The 13,944-nt window shown below is 36.1% G+C and overlaps 1 protein-coding gene across 5 annotated transcripts in view; it reads left to right on the top strand.

Annotated features, from left to right (window-relative positions):
* Window positions 1-13,944, top strand: part of IL7 (interleukin 7) — a 68,921-nt gene that overhangs the window by 17,107 nt on the left and 37,870 nt on the right. The window contains exons 3-4 of one of the 5 annotated variants that reach the window (XM_085020898.1): window positions 9,097-9,235; window positions 9,781-10,106. Of the exons in view, the coding sequence (XP_084877024.1) occupies window positions 9,097-9,235; window positions 9,781-10,031 (390 nt within the window). The 3' untranslated portion in view covers window positions 10,032-10,106. 5 annotated transcript variants of the gene reach the window in all.

A 13,944-nucleotide genomic window follows, 5' to 3' on the forward strand; every position in this document is an offset into this window, starting at 1 on the left:
CTTCTCTAAAAATCCTTTATTCTATGCCTGTTTCTCTTTCTACTCCCCTCAACCTCTAGCAACCACTGATCTTTATAATGTCTCCCTTGCTTTGCTTTTTCCAGTTTTATGTATTCTTTCCCAATCTGTATTCCTTTTATTTCCTGTTCTTGCCTTATTGCATTAGCAAGTACTTCTAGTACAGTGTTGAAAAGGAGTAGTGTAAAGGGATATCCTTATCTTCTTCGTGATCTTAATGGGAAAACTTCAAGTTCCTCACCATTAAGTAATACATTAGCTATAGGATTTTTGGATGATCTTTTATTAAGTTGACAAAGTTTGCTCTTTTCCTAATTTGTTGAGAGGTTTTTTTTTTTTTTTTCATGAATAGGTGTTATATTTTGTCAAATGCTAAGATCATGTGACTTTTTTTAAACTCTCTTGATGTAGAGAGTTACATTAATTGATTTGCCAATGTTGAATTAGGCTTGCATATTTAGAATAATTCCCACTTGGTTGTGGTGTACAATCCTTTTTGTATTTTTTTGGTTTTGATATGCTAATATGTTACTGAGGATTTTTACATCTATGTTCATGAGAAAGACTCCTTTGTATTTTTTTTTCTTACAATGTCTTTATCTGGTTCTGGTATCATAATGATTGTATTATAGAATGAATTAGGAAATTTCCCTCTATTTCTACTCTCTGTAAGAAATTATGGAGAATTTTTATAATTTCTAGCTTAAACGTATGTTAGAATTTACCAGTGAACCCATCTGGACCTGGTGCTTTCTGTTTGGGGAGGTTATTAATTATTGATTTTATTCATTCAATAGATATAGTTCTATTTAGATCATACCTTTCTTTTTGTGTGAGTTTTGGTCTCACATGATTTTTGAATCTTAAAATACATGTAGGTTTTGCCAAAAAAGAGTAAAACAGGGTTGAGAGGATCCCCAGGGGAAGGGATAGATCATCTTGCAAAGGAAAGTAAATAAGAAACCAACTGGCATGGTGTAGTAGGGTCATAAGAGGCAAAATGAGAACCAAATCTTCAGAGGAAGTCTGAACCACTGAATGCTGTACCCCTCATATAAAGGAGTTTGGACATTTTTTTCTAAACAGGAAGTCACTGAGGATTTTGGATGGGAAAAAAAAGAAACACTGAATATATGCCCCATAAGAATAGAAATCTTTGTCCTTTGTGTTTACTACTGTACCCTGAAGGGCTAGAAGTCTCAATAAATAGTTGGTGAATGAAGGAAGAATGAAATAACACCATCAGATTTTTATTTTATAACCATTTTCTGGCAATCATATGGATAATTTGTGGAGTAGGATGGAAAGCAAAGAGACAGTGGGAAACCACTTCCGAAATTTATTTTTTTAATTTTTTTATTTAAATTTAGATGAAAATTGTAGATAGGCATGGAACAAGGTGATGATTCATAACTTTAGGGTACTTCAGATGAACTGATAGGCTTATTAAAACACAAGTTGCTGGGTCCTTCTCCCAGACTCATGTTTTTGAGGACTTGTGATGATCTGGGAATTCCACTGGATAACTCCATGTATGTCCCTGACTCATAAGGAAAGAAGTCATAAACTTAAATGAAAAATTAAAATAGCACCCTGATTTCAGCTAATACATAAATTCTATTGCATCAGGTCTGCAGTGCCACAAAATACACTCTGTGGATATTAGCTCCTATGAGTTTCATTTGTTTTTCAGTTTTTATCTCAACCACAGTAACAAAGTAGAAATAATGTGGAAGCAAAAACTAGGCTGTAAATTCAATTAGCCATTATTTTAAAGTCATCCATTTCATTTGTGAATCCATGATTGAGCATCTATTTTAAGGATAAGTAAACCAATGTTCTGCAGCATGGAAAAATATTTTTTCATTGATAGCCTTGATTAGATTGCTTTTGAGTGAAACAGCATTTCAGTTCAGTGTAAGGGACACTGAATGAAGGATCAGAAGACCTGGCTTTGTTATTAGCAAGCACTTTGATCTTAGATACCTCATTTAACCTGTTTGGTACTTTTCAATCCCTTATGAAATGTGAAAACTGAATTATCTCTAGAGTTTATCATAGTGCTAAAATTTTTTGAAACAAGGGAAAGAGCCTGTTTATTTCTTCTTTCCCTTCCTCTCTTCTTTCATTACTGGCCAGAAATTGATTATTTTCCTCCTTTTATAAATATTTATTAATCCTCTCCTATGTGGAATGCTCGGTGTCAAACATTAGACTTCTAAATTCTGACTCTAGTGGATATATAATCAAGGACTGGAGTGAAATATATTCAAAAATAATTATTTTATAAAGCAATAAATAAAACATATTTGAACAAGAAAAGACTATTCTTTACCCTGTTGAATAGTGCTCACACCCTTGTCAAAAATCAGTTGACCATAGATGTATGGGTTTATTTCCAGCTCTTTCATTCTATTCCATTTATATATTTATTTATCCTGTGCCAGTTCCACACTATCTTTATCACCATTGCTTTGGAGTAAGTTTTGAAAGCAGAAAGTGTAAGACCTTCTGACTGATTCTCATTCAAGATTGTTTTGGCTATTTCAGTCCCTTGCAATTCCATATGAATTTTAGAACTGCCTTGGTGATTTCTAGAAAGAAGTCAGTTGGGATTCTTCTAGGGGTTTTGCTGCACCTATAGATCAGTTTGAAGGGTATTGCATGCCAGTACTTCTTGTCCATGAATATGAGATGTTTCTCCACTTACTTAGATCTTCTTGAATTTCTTTCAACAATGTTTAGTAGTTTTCATGCTGTAAGCTTTGAATTTATTTTGTTAAATTTATTCCTAAGTATTTTGTGAGGGAGGGAGGGAGAGAGGGAGAGGGAGGGAGAGGGAGAGAAGGAGGGAGAGGGTTAGGGTTATAGTAAATGGAATTTTTCTCTTAATTCCATTTTAAAATTGTCTGTGATTCTTAAGTCTGTACTCCTTGTATACTTACCTAAACTGATGTCTTATTTCCCCATACAAGTCTATATTTATCTTAAGGACAATTTATGTTTGATTCATCTTTGTATCCCACAGAATGCTCAGCATTGTACATGTAGTTTTTCATATGAATAATTATAGGAATTGCAATAATATATAATAAATAATTCATGAATTGTAAATCAACACCAGAAATTAATGGAAAACCAGAAATTCACATAGGCTAGGAAGTCATTTTTCTTGAATATCTCTTTGGAAATTTGTTATAAATAAGATGTAAGGTGTTTTCCTGATATCTAATAAAAAGCAATTTTAGATGTTATACAATATTATTTTATCTATAAAAAAAGTTTTGCTTAAATATGGCTCATTATTATTGAATGATGCAGCTCTTAGTCACCAGAACAATCTGGTTAAAAATATAAAGGCTGCTAGAGATGGCCAAATACTTTCTAGGAATGACTCAGTCTAATTGCAGGCATACAAAGAGCTTGCTGTCCTTAAAGTTATTAAATTATGAAATCTCATGATGAATAGATTGACTTTTACAATTGCCAGTATCTTTAACTCTGTCTCTGCCTCTATTCTAGGGGCCCTTACAGATTTAATTTCTGTTTTGACATAAACAGCTCTCAAATACCCTCAGGTCTGTATCCCTTCCATGATCTTTAGAACTATGCAAATACCAATTAGAAATCTCTGCCCAGATGTATTGTGGCACACCGTACATAATGGAAGACTATTTATCATCACTTTTGGCCAGTTCCTCCTTCTACATTCTCTGTCTTAGGGAAGAACATTTGCCCAATCATTTAGTCATGAAAGCCTGGAACAATCCTGGCTCCTTCATCTCATCCATCACCAAGTCCTGTTGAGTAGTATATCTCCTTAATACTTATAAGTCATTCACTCTATGGACCTCCACTACCTTAGTCTTTAGTAATTAGACTAAAAAGCACTGTAAATTAACCAGATCTAATTGATATTGTAAAATCTTCATTGAACAAGAGCATCATACACATTTTTTGCAAGTTGACATGGAATTTTCACTATGGTTGAACACATTCTGAGTCCTAAAATACACCTTAACAATTTTTTTTAAAATAGAAATCATGCAAATTATGCTCTCAAACCAAAATGTAATTAAACTGGAAATCAGTAACAGGAAGATAAAGGAAAAATCCCCAAATATTTGCAGACCGAAAAACACACTTTTACATAGCATATGGAACAAAGAAAAAGCCTCAAGAGAAATTTTAAAATATTTAAAAAAATTTTTTTAGTATTTAAAATATCTTTTTATTTAAGTGAAAAAAATACACATTAACAAAATTCATGAAATACAGTAAAAGTAGTGCTTAGAGCATTGAATGCATATGTTAGGAAAGAAGATATGTTAACTATCTAACCTTCCATATTAGAAAAATAGAAAAGATTAAATAACTTTAAATTGATGATAGGAAAATAATTAACAAAAAATAGAGAAGAAATTGAAAACAAGAAATTAATAGAGAAAAATCAATGAAACTAATAACTTAGTTATTTGAAAAGATGAATAAAATTGGTAAACCACTTTCTAGCCAGTCCAACCAAGAAAATAAGAAAGAAGGCACAACTTACTAATGTAAGAAATAAACAACAACAACAAAAGACAAAAAGACAAAAAAAAAAAAAAAAAAAAAAAAAAAAAAAAAAGGAGTTCCCGTCGTGGCGCAGTGGTTAACGAATCCGACTAGGAACCATGAGGTTGCGGGTTCGGTCCCTGCCCTTGCTCAGTGGGTTAACGATCCGGCGTTGCCGTGAGCTGTGGTGTAGGTTGCAGACGCGGCTTGGATCCCGCGTTGCTGTGCCTCTGGCGTAGGCCGGTGGCTACAGCTCCGATTCAACCCCTAGCCTGGGAACCTCCATATGCCGTGGGAGTGGCCCAAGAAATAGCAACAACAACAAAAGACAAAAAGACAAAAAAAAAAAAAAAAAAAAAAGAGAGGCCACTATTACTAATTCTATGTCTATTAAAAGGATAATAAAGGAATGTTATTGTGATAGTGAACTTTATGAGTCAATTTGGACAGGCTGCGGTACCCAGTTGCTTGCTCATGCACCAGTCCAGATGTTGCTGTGAAGATATTTTTTCAATATTATTACCGTTTAAATCAATAGACTATGAGGAAAACAGGTCAAGTTACCCTTCTTGATGTGAATGACCCTCATTTGTTATGGACTAAATGTCTGTGTCATTTTCAAAATTCATGTATCAGAGCCCTAAACTCAAATGTAATTAAATAAATTTTTCTCAAATCCTACTTGGCTGAGAATGTTTATAATGAATTTCTGTAGGATTTTTCAAATTCTTCTTCTTTGCCTATCCAGTCAAAATAAGGTAAGTTATTCTGTGAATATGAACAACATGATTCCAAAGTATATGGAACATCAAAAATTGACTCAAAATGGATCATAGACCTAAATGTAAAACACAAAACTATGAAATTCATAGAAAATAGTATAGAGAAAAGACTAGGTAACCTTGGATTTGATGATAACTTTTTAGGTACAGCACCCAGTAGCACAACCCATGAAAGAAAAAAATTGAAATCTGACTTCATGAAAATTAAAACCCTGCTCTGAGAAAAACAGTGAAGAGAATGAAAAGACAAGCCACAGATTTGGAAAAAAAATTATTTCCAAAACACTTATCAGATAAATATCCAAACAACTGTTAAAACTCAATGATAAAAAATAACCAATTCAGTAGGGAAAAAATGGGCAAAATACGCAAACTGACACCTCACCAAAGAAGATATACACATACATAAAAAATAGGTATATGAAGTGATGTTCAATATCATATATCATTGGGAACTATAAATTAAAATGGTGAGATGGAACTACACAATTATTAAATGAATGGAATAAAAAAACACTCACACCAAATGTTGGCAAGGATGTGAAGCTGTAGGTATTCTCATCCATTGTTGGGGGGCTGTAAAACAGTACAGCCATTGTGGAAGGAAGCCATTGTGGAAGGCAGTTTGGCAGTTTCTTACAAAATTAAACAGTCAGGAGTTCCCACTGTGGTGCAGCGGAAACGAATCTGACCAGGATCCATGAGGTTGAGGGTTTGATTCCTGGCGTTGCTTAGTGGGTTAGGATCTGGCGTTGCCATGAGCTGTGGTGTACCTTGCAGATGCGGCTCAGATCTGGAGTTGCTGTGTCTGTGGCCTGGGTCGGCAGCTGTAGCTCCAATTGGACCCTTAGCCTGGGAACCTCCACATGCCATGGGTACAGCCCTAAAAAGACAGGAAAAAAATTTAAACATAGTCATACAATGCAGTCACTCTTCTAGATATGTACCCAAATGAGCCGAAAACTGATATCCACATTAAAACTACCATGCTAATGTTCATAGAAGGTTTATTTATTCATATTTGCCAAAAGTGGAGGTGACCAAGGTGTCCTTCAACAGATAAACAGACGAACAAATGTGGTATGTCCAGTCAGTGGAATATAATCAGTGATAAAATGAAACGAACTATCAAACTACAGAGAGACATGGAGGTATCTTCAATGCATATTGTGCCAAAGAATCCAGTCTTAAAGAACTACATACAGTATGATTCCAACTATCTGACATTCTAGAAATGGCGAAATGGTGGAGACAGTAAAGAGATCAGTGGTTCCCAGAGACTGGGGAGAGAGGAATGAATAGGCGGCATGCAGGATAATTTTAGAGAAGTGAAACTATTCAGTATGACATTTTCATGATGGAAACATAACATACATTTGTCAAAACCCGTAGAACTTTACAGCACAATGAGTGAACCTTAGTATAAACTTTGAATTTAAGTTAATAATAACGTAACAGTAATGATTCATGAATTGTCCTTTTTTCTTCTAGTTTGTCTGTAAACCTAAAACTGTTTTTAAAAGTAAGTCTAGTTTTTTAAAAAGACGTACAATAATTAATTAATTTAAATATAAAAGAAGACTAGTTTATAATTATGTAATTTTACAAATCCTGTGTCCTTTTTATTTTTTTTATTTTTATTTATTTTTATTTTTTTCTTTGTCTTTTTGCTCTTTTTTTGGGCCGCTCCCGCGGCACATGGAGATTCCCAGGCTAGGGGTCCAATCAGAGCTGTAGCCACTGGCCTACGCTAGACCCATAGCAACGTGAGATCCCAGCTGCGTCTGCAACCTACACCACAGCTCACAGCAACGCCAGATCCTTAACTCACTGAGCAAGGCCGATTGAACCCGCAACCTCATGGTTCCTAGTCGGATTAGTTAACCACTGTGCCACGACGGGAACTCCCAGTGTCCTTTTTAATGCATAACTGGTTGCTAAGGAGAAAAAAATACATTTCCATATATAGTTTTCTGGCAGAATGAGAGTAAGAACTAGTATCTTATTTTTTGAGGTCCTACGATATTAGATTATTTATGAGTGAATTGTTTCTGGCAGATATTCACTTACATGGTGAATTTATTTATGAGAGAAAGAAGCCTTGGCTGGTCATCCGGACTCAGCAGCAGATTCAAGATAATTGTTCGGAAAGTTTAATCCAGAATAGAGTATACAGACTGGCATGACTTTTTTGATCCAAGTATCCTGCCATTGCAGATGTCTTTGGAAACAATGCTAGACATTAAGTGTGAGTTAGATAATTATACATTTGAGACCTGAGATCTGTACACCTTGTACAGCTTGTACTGTTCTCAGGACTAGGAAGACCATCGGACTATGTTACACTAGTTTTCTTTGTTGATACCTTTTTTTTTCCTTTTCTTTTTATGGCTGTGCTTGAAGTGTACAGAAGTTGCCTGGTGAGGGGTCGAATCAGAGCTACAGCTGGGGCCTGCCTATTCTACAGCCACAGCCACACTGGATCTCGAGCTGCATCTGCAACCTATGCCACAGCTTGCAGCAATGCCAGACCTTAACCCTCTGAGTGAGGCCAGGGATCAAACCCACATCCTTGCAGAGACAACATCAGGTTCTTAACCCACTGAGCCACAACGGGGGAACTCTTGTGTTGATGTCTTTTAGCTGCAACAGAAAGAAAAAGCATAAACCCAAAGCTGTGGATGGATTAAATAGTCCTGCTTTGTCTCCATGGCATATGTAAAGAAATCTAATCTGCTGGCCCTAAGTAAACTCTATATTCACATACAATTCAGAAGACTGAAAAAAGATCTCTACGAATTTAGCAAGTGGGGATAGAACTAGTTTAATTGGAAAAACTGGAAAGATATGACATCATGGTACTCTTGATCTCCTGCAGTATGCCACACCTATTTTGATGGCATATCATAACCTGTTTATAAAACTACTATGATCTCATTACAGCAAAGAAATGAGGTAACAGTAAGGATAACCTGACCCCCTTGCTGTACAGTGGGAAAATAAAAAAATTATAAAAAAAAAAAAGAAAAAAAAGAAATGAGGTAACATAGAGTCTAATCTTAACAATGGACTTTAACACATGCTTTAAACAATCACACAGTAGAGTCTAAAGGTAAACTCTTATTCATTATCTAAAATATACTACTGGGTTAAGATGACACATGGAAGCATATTAAAATGAGCTAAGATTGAGGACCTAAAAACCTTATACAAGTATAAAAGTGTATCAAACTAAGTAAAAGACACTTCTTTATGCGAAAAGGTCATTGAAGACTGGCAGCCTGAGAAGGAGAAAAACCTTTCAAGAACCCACGTGACTAATAGCATCTCCTAAAATCACAGGCCTCCAAAAATAATAGGATACGTGGTGTAGTGGGTTGAGTGGTGACATCCCAAATGAAACAGACCTGGAGACTGTGAACATGACTTGATGTGGAAACAGGGTCTGTGCAGATATAAGTAATGAATCTCCAGATGAGAGTTTCCTCATCTGGAAGAAGGAAGGTGGATTATGTGGGTCCTACATCCAATGACAAGTGTTCTTAGAAGTGAAGAGGAGAGAAAAGACAAAGAGGAAAGGCCATGTGAAGCAGAAATTGGAATTAGACAGTTACAAGCTAAGGGACTCCAAGGATTACTAACAGCCTCCAAAAGCTAAGAGAGAGGCATGGAACTCAGCCAACACTTTGATTTCAAACGTGGGCCTCCTGAACTCTGAGATAATAGATATCTATTGTTTCAGGCCACCCTGTATGTGGACATGTGTTATGGCAGCCATAGAAAACGCATACAGATGGTAACAGAAGTGGAAAAAATTCTGAAAAAGATCTCACTAATACTTCACCCTGGAAAGAAGCAGCAGACATGTCTGCTGGGGAAAGGCAAGTGTAGTGGGTAAATGATCCCTGCATGTCACGGTCTCTGTCTGCAGCAAAACACTTCACTCTCCATGGGTAGGAAACCTTGAAAGCCAAGTGACTACTCTCTCCCTAAGAAAGGCAACTCATCAAACCCCACAATGAACTTGGAAAAAAAAAATTGTTAGAAAATGGAGTTCCTGTCATGGCTCAGCGATAATGACCCCAACTAGTATCTGTGAGGATTGGAATTCAATCCCTGGCCTCACTCAGTGGGTTAAAGATCTGGCATTGCCATGAGCTGTGGTCTGGGTTCCAGACGCAGCTCAGATCTGCCATTGCTGTGGCTGTGGTGTAGACCAGCAGCTGCAGCTCTGATTAGATCCCTGCCTGGGAACTTCCACATGCTTCAGGCATGGCCCTAAAAAAGCCAAAAAAAAAAAAAAAAAAAAAAAAAAAGGAGCACAATCCTTGTTCATCAGTTCAACTGACTATAACTTTGCCTTTGCCTTCTTCCCTTCCCCTGTTGAACTACCACTCCACACACCCCATCCATCTTATGTTCCCAGGCTTCACAAGAACAGATAGAACAGACAAAATTGTGGCCTCACGTAGAAATGATGAGAAAAGACAATGTTCTCTGGTTGGTGAGAAATGCAGCATGAGCTGTGAAATCAGTAAGTATCAGGACAGAATGGCCCATTGTATGTTCCAGATGAAAATAACAGGACAATATACAGAAATACCATGGGCAGTAAAAAACACTTTATGGATGATTTTTCCTACAAAAGATAATTCATCAAATGGAAGAGTAAAATAACCTTTGGTAGGAGAAAATTTCCCCCAATGACTGAGGGAAAAAAAAAAGGAATTAACAGAGCAAAGGGGCATATCATGTACTATTAAAAAAACTGATATAAAATGAAATTGTATCTCGGTAAAGTGACTGAACTTCAAGAAAAAGAAAATACTTCAGTCAGTCAGTTAGAAATGGCTTAGAAATGGCAAGTCATCTTGCAACGGGAAATATGAGTGGCTTCAGATTTTCCACATCTAAATGCAAAAGATAATGGAAGAATAGCTATGAAATTCCAAGGGAAATAAAATGTGACTCAAAGAATTCTATACCTAGACAAGTTTTTGTTCAAGTATAAATTACACAGGCAGAAAATTATGCATCCATGTCCAAATTTAGGAGGACAGAGCACTCATGAGCCTTTTCTTTTAAAAGATGGAAAAAACAAAACTACCAGCCACAAAAGTCCAACCAACCAAGAGAAAAGCCTAGACACTGCAGTGAAGAGTCAATTGATGAATGTAAAATTCACTTCCTTCTAGAATCTGAGTGGCCTCTCTTCTCCCTGTAGTGTATTATATTCTTTCATTTTCCCTGTGCCTCTTGCTATTATCTGAAATATTCTTATCTGTGAGAGCAGAGACTTTCTTATTAATCACTGTATCCCTCAGTATCTAGAATATGACTTAGTACAGAGTAAACTCCTCAAAATTGTTTATTGACTGAATGAATAAATGCACATAGTTGACTATATTTATATAAAAAAGTGAAATGTGATTTTAAAATTAGAGTAATTTTAATTAAAATTATAGTCTAAAAAGACATAGAGAACTGACTTGTGGTTGCCAAGGGGGAGGGCGATGGGTGGGATGGACTGGAAGTTTGGAGTTAGTAGATGCAAACTATACGTTGAGAATAGATGAGCAATGAGTTTCTGCTGTATTGCACAGGGAACTCTATCCAGTCTCTTGGGATAGACAATGATGGAAGATAATATAAGAAAGGGAATGTGTATAAATGCGTCCCTGGATCACTTTGTTGTACAGCAAAAATTGGCACAACATTGTAAGTCAACTATGCTTTAATAAAAAAATCAACTAAAATAATAAAATAAAATTATAGTGTAAAGGTGTTAATATACACAATTAACATTATAATATTTATTATGTGGCTTACAGTTTTTACCGTAATGACTATACTTGTGACTTCCTACTATTTTTGGTATATGTGCTACCAATACAAGCCAATGCAGTTTACCTATTGTCTTGCTTATCATTGCTGGACCAGGCAGTGTTTACAGATATGCTCTCAGAATATAGCAGTTCTCTGTAATTCTGCACAATAATCTGATCTACCGTGCATGGTTATATCGCTTTGCTTGGCATTTTTCTGAGGTAAATATTTATCTTTGCTCTGCCTGTGACCATCTCACTTCAGTTCACCAGTATCTTTAAATATATTCAGTCTAGGAGTTCCCGTCGTGGCTCAGTGGTTAACGAATCCGACTAAGAACCATGAGTTGTGGGTTCGATCCCTGACCTTGCTCAGTGGGTTAAGAATCCGGCGTTGCTGTGAGCTTTGGTGTGGTTTGCAGATGTAGCTCTGGCGCAGACGTGGCTCTGGCGTAGGCCGGCGGCTACAGCTCCAATTAGACCCCTAGCCTGGAAACCTCCATATGCCGTGGAAGCAGCCCCAGAAAAGGCAAAAAGACAAAAAAAAAAAAAAAAAAAAAAAAAAAATTCAGTCTAGTATTTCGTCCTCATCTTCTCTCATTAATAAAATCCTATGGGTCCTATAGTTGAAAATTATATAAAGTTCAGGCAGTAAAAGTTCAGGAATAAGGCAGTAAAAGAAAAGAATATATAAGCACTGGTAATTAGAAATTTATATTTGGAACATTTTTTAATTGCAGATTGCCCTGCTTGTGAGATAATATATAATCATTACTGCAGAGTAACGTTAAGACTGATGAGTGATTAAAATCATCCAAAATGATCAATGTGCATAAGTTGGCAGGTATGCAATGAGTTTTTCTAGATCTCTGTAAAATCTTAACCTTCTGTTCCTTAATAGTTCAGTTAAACATTGATTAAGCATCTGCCAATTATAGTTTGCCAGTTCAAAGATGTATGATATGCATTCTCTCTAAGAACCCTAATGCCTGTCAGGAGAATTACAATTTTAATAGGACTTTGAAAAATGAATAGATCTTGAGGAAGTAAGCTTGAAGTTCAGAAATGTAAATGCAATTTTGTATGCAAATGTCTAGAAATTTCTGCTAGTGATTACATGCAGGCTATTAAATAGTGAACATGAATATAAACAAAGACCAGCCCATGAGACTGGGTCCTGGTCCTGTAACTTCACAGTTTTGAAGTAAAGACAGACACTTAAGTAAAGAATTACAACACAATTGGCTAATGCTGATAATTAAAGTGTAAAATGTTTAGAGAAAGCATCTTATTAAATATAAGGAGTTGTATTTAAAAGTCAACGTGTGGCTTGAGCTCCGGTGGAGATCTGAGTAAATAAAGTTTGGAAGTTAGGCTATGATTGTATCTTAGAAGGCCTTATCTTGCAACCTGTAGAATATGAATTTAATTTTCTAGGACTGGATAATAGGGAGGCATTGACAGCTGTTTAAACTCATAAGGGTTAGTTAGATCTTGGAATTGGAAAGATAACTCATATGGCTCATACAAAATAAATTGGAGATGAGAAACATTCAGAAAGATGGGTTATTTCAGAGTTCAGAGTTTACATATGATAGCAGATGGGAATATGTGACCAGTGATATTGTCATTCCCACAGTAATTTTTGATCATATGAAGATATAATGGAAAACTTAAAAACTGGTAAAATGCAGTTCTTGCATGAGAAACAAGGAAATAACAAGCAGTAAATACTGAATGAGTGAATGGTGTTCTTAAAGCAAAGTTCCCAAAAGGAGTAATGGGACTGAACTGGCCCCCAGCAGGTAGAAGTAAAAGAGGAGACTTTTCTAAGTAGGAGCAATGAGAGCCACAACATGAGTACAGTCTGTCCTAGGGATGGAGGATGGTCCCTGCAGGATTCCCTTTATAGGTGCCTATTACTCTAAAGACTTGGTTTACTCATACCTGGCCAGGCTTCTATGATGTTGGTACATCTTGTCTTTGAGGACAATGATATTTCCAATACTCCCATGCTTTAAGAGGCATTTTGTGAGAATTACTATATTGGTCTTTTTTTTTTTTAGATTATAGTTGATTTACAGTGTTTTGTCACTATCTGTTGTACAGCATATATATATGACTCATCTGACTTTCTGTCATGTTGTCTTCCATCTGCATACAATTGGATATAGTTCCCTGTGCTATACAATAGGATCCCATTTCTTAGCCATTCTAAATGTAACAGTTTGCATCTACCAATCCCAAACTCCCTGTCCATCGCATTTCCTCACCCCTACCCCATGGCAACCACAAGTCTGTTTTTATGTCCGTGAGTCTGTTTCTGTTTCATAGACAGGTTCATTTGTGCCATATTTTAGATTCCACATATAAGTGATATCATATGGTATCTGTCTTTTTCTTTCTTATTTCACTTAGTATGAGAATCTCTAGTTTCATTATATCAGTCATTTTTATTTTTTATTTTTTATTATTATTTTTTTTATTTTCCCACTGTACAGCAAGGGGCCAGGTTATCGTTACATGTATACATTACAATTACATTTTTCCCCCAGCCTTTCTTCTGTTGCAACATGAGTATCTAGACAAAGTTCTCACCGCTATTCAGCAGGATCTCCTTGTAAATCTATTCTAGGTTGTGTCTGATAAGCCCAAGCTCCCGATCCCTCCCACTCCCTTCCCCTCCCATCAGGCAGCCACAAGTCTCTTCTCCAAGTCCATGATTTTCTTTTCTGAGGAGATGTTCATTTGTGCTGGATATTAGA

The sequence above is a fragment of the Sus scrofa genome, chromosome 4 (assembly GCF_054392235.1).
Source record: "Sus scrofa isolate SSC_HxYL_T2T_F1_AM1 chromosome 4, Sscrofa_HxYL_maternal_Yorkshire_Landrace_v2.0, whole genome shotgun sequence".
Classification (NCBI taxonomy): domain Eukaryota; kingdom Metazoa; phylum Chordata; class Mammalia; order Artiodactyla; family Suidae; genus Sus; species Sus scrofa.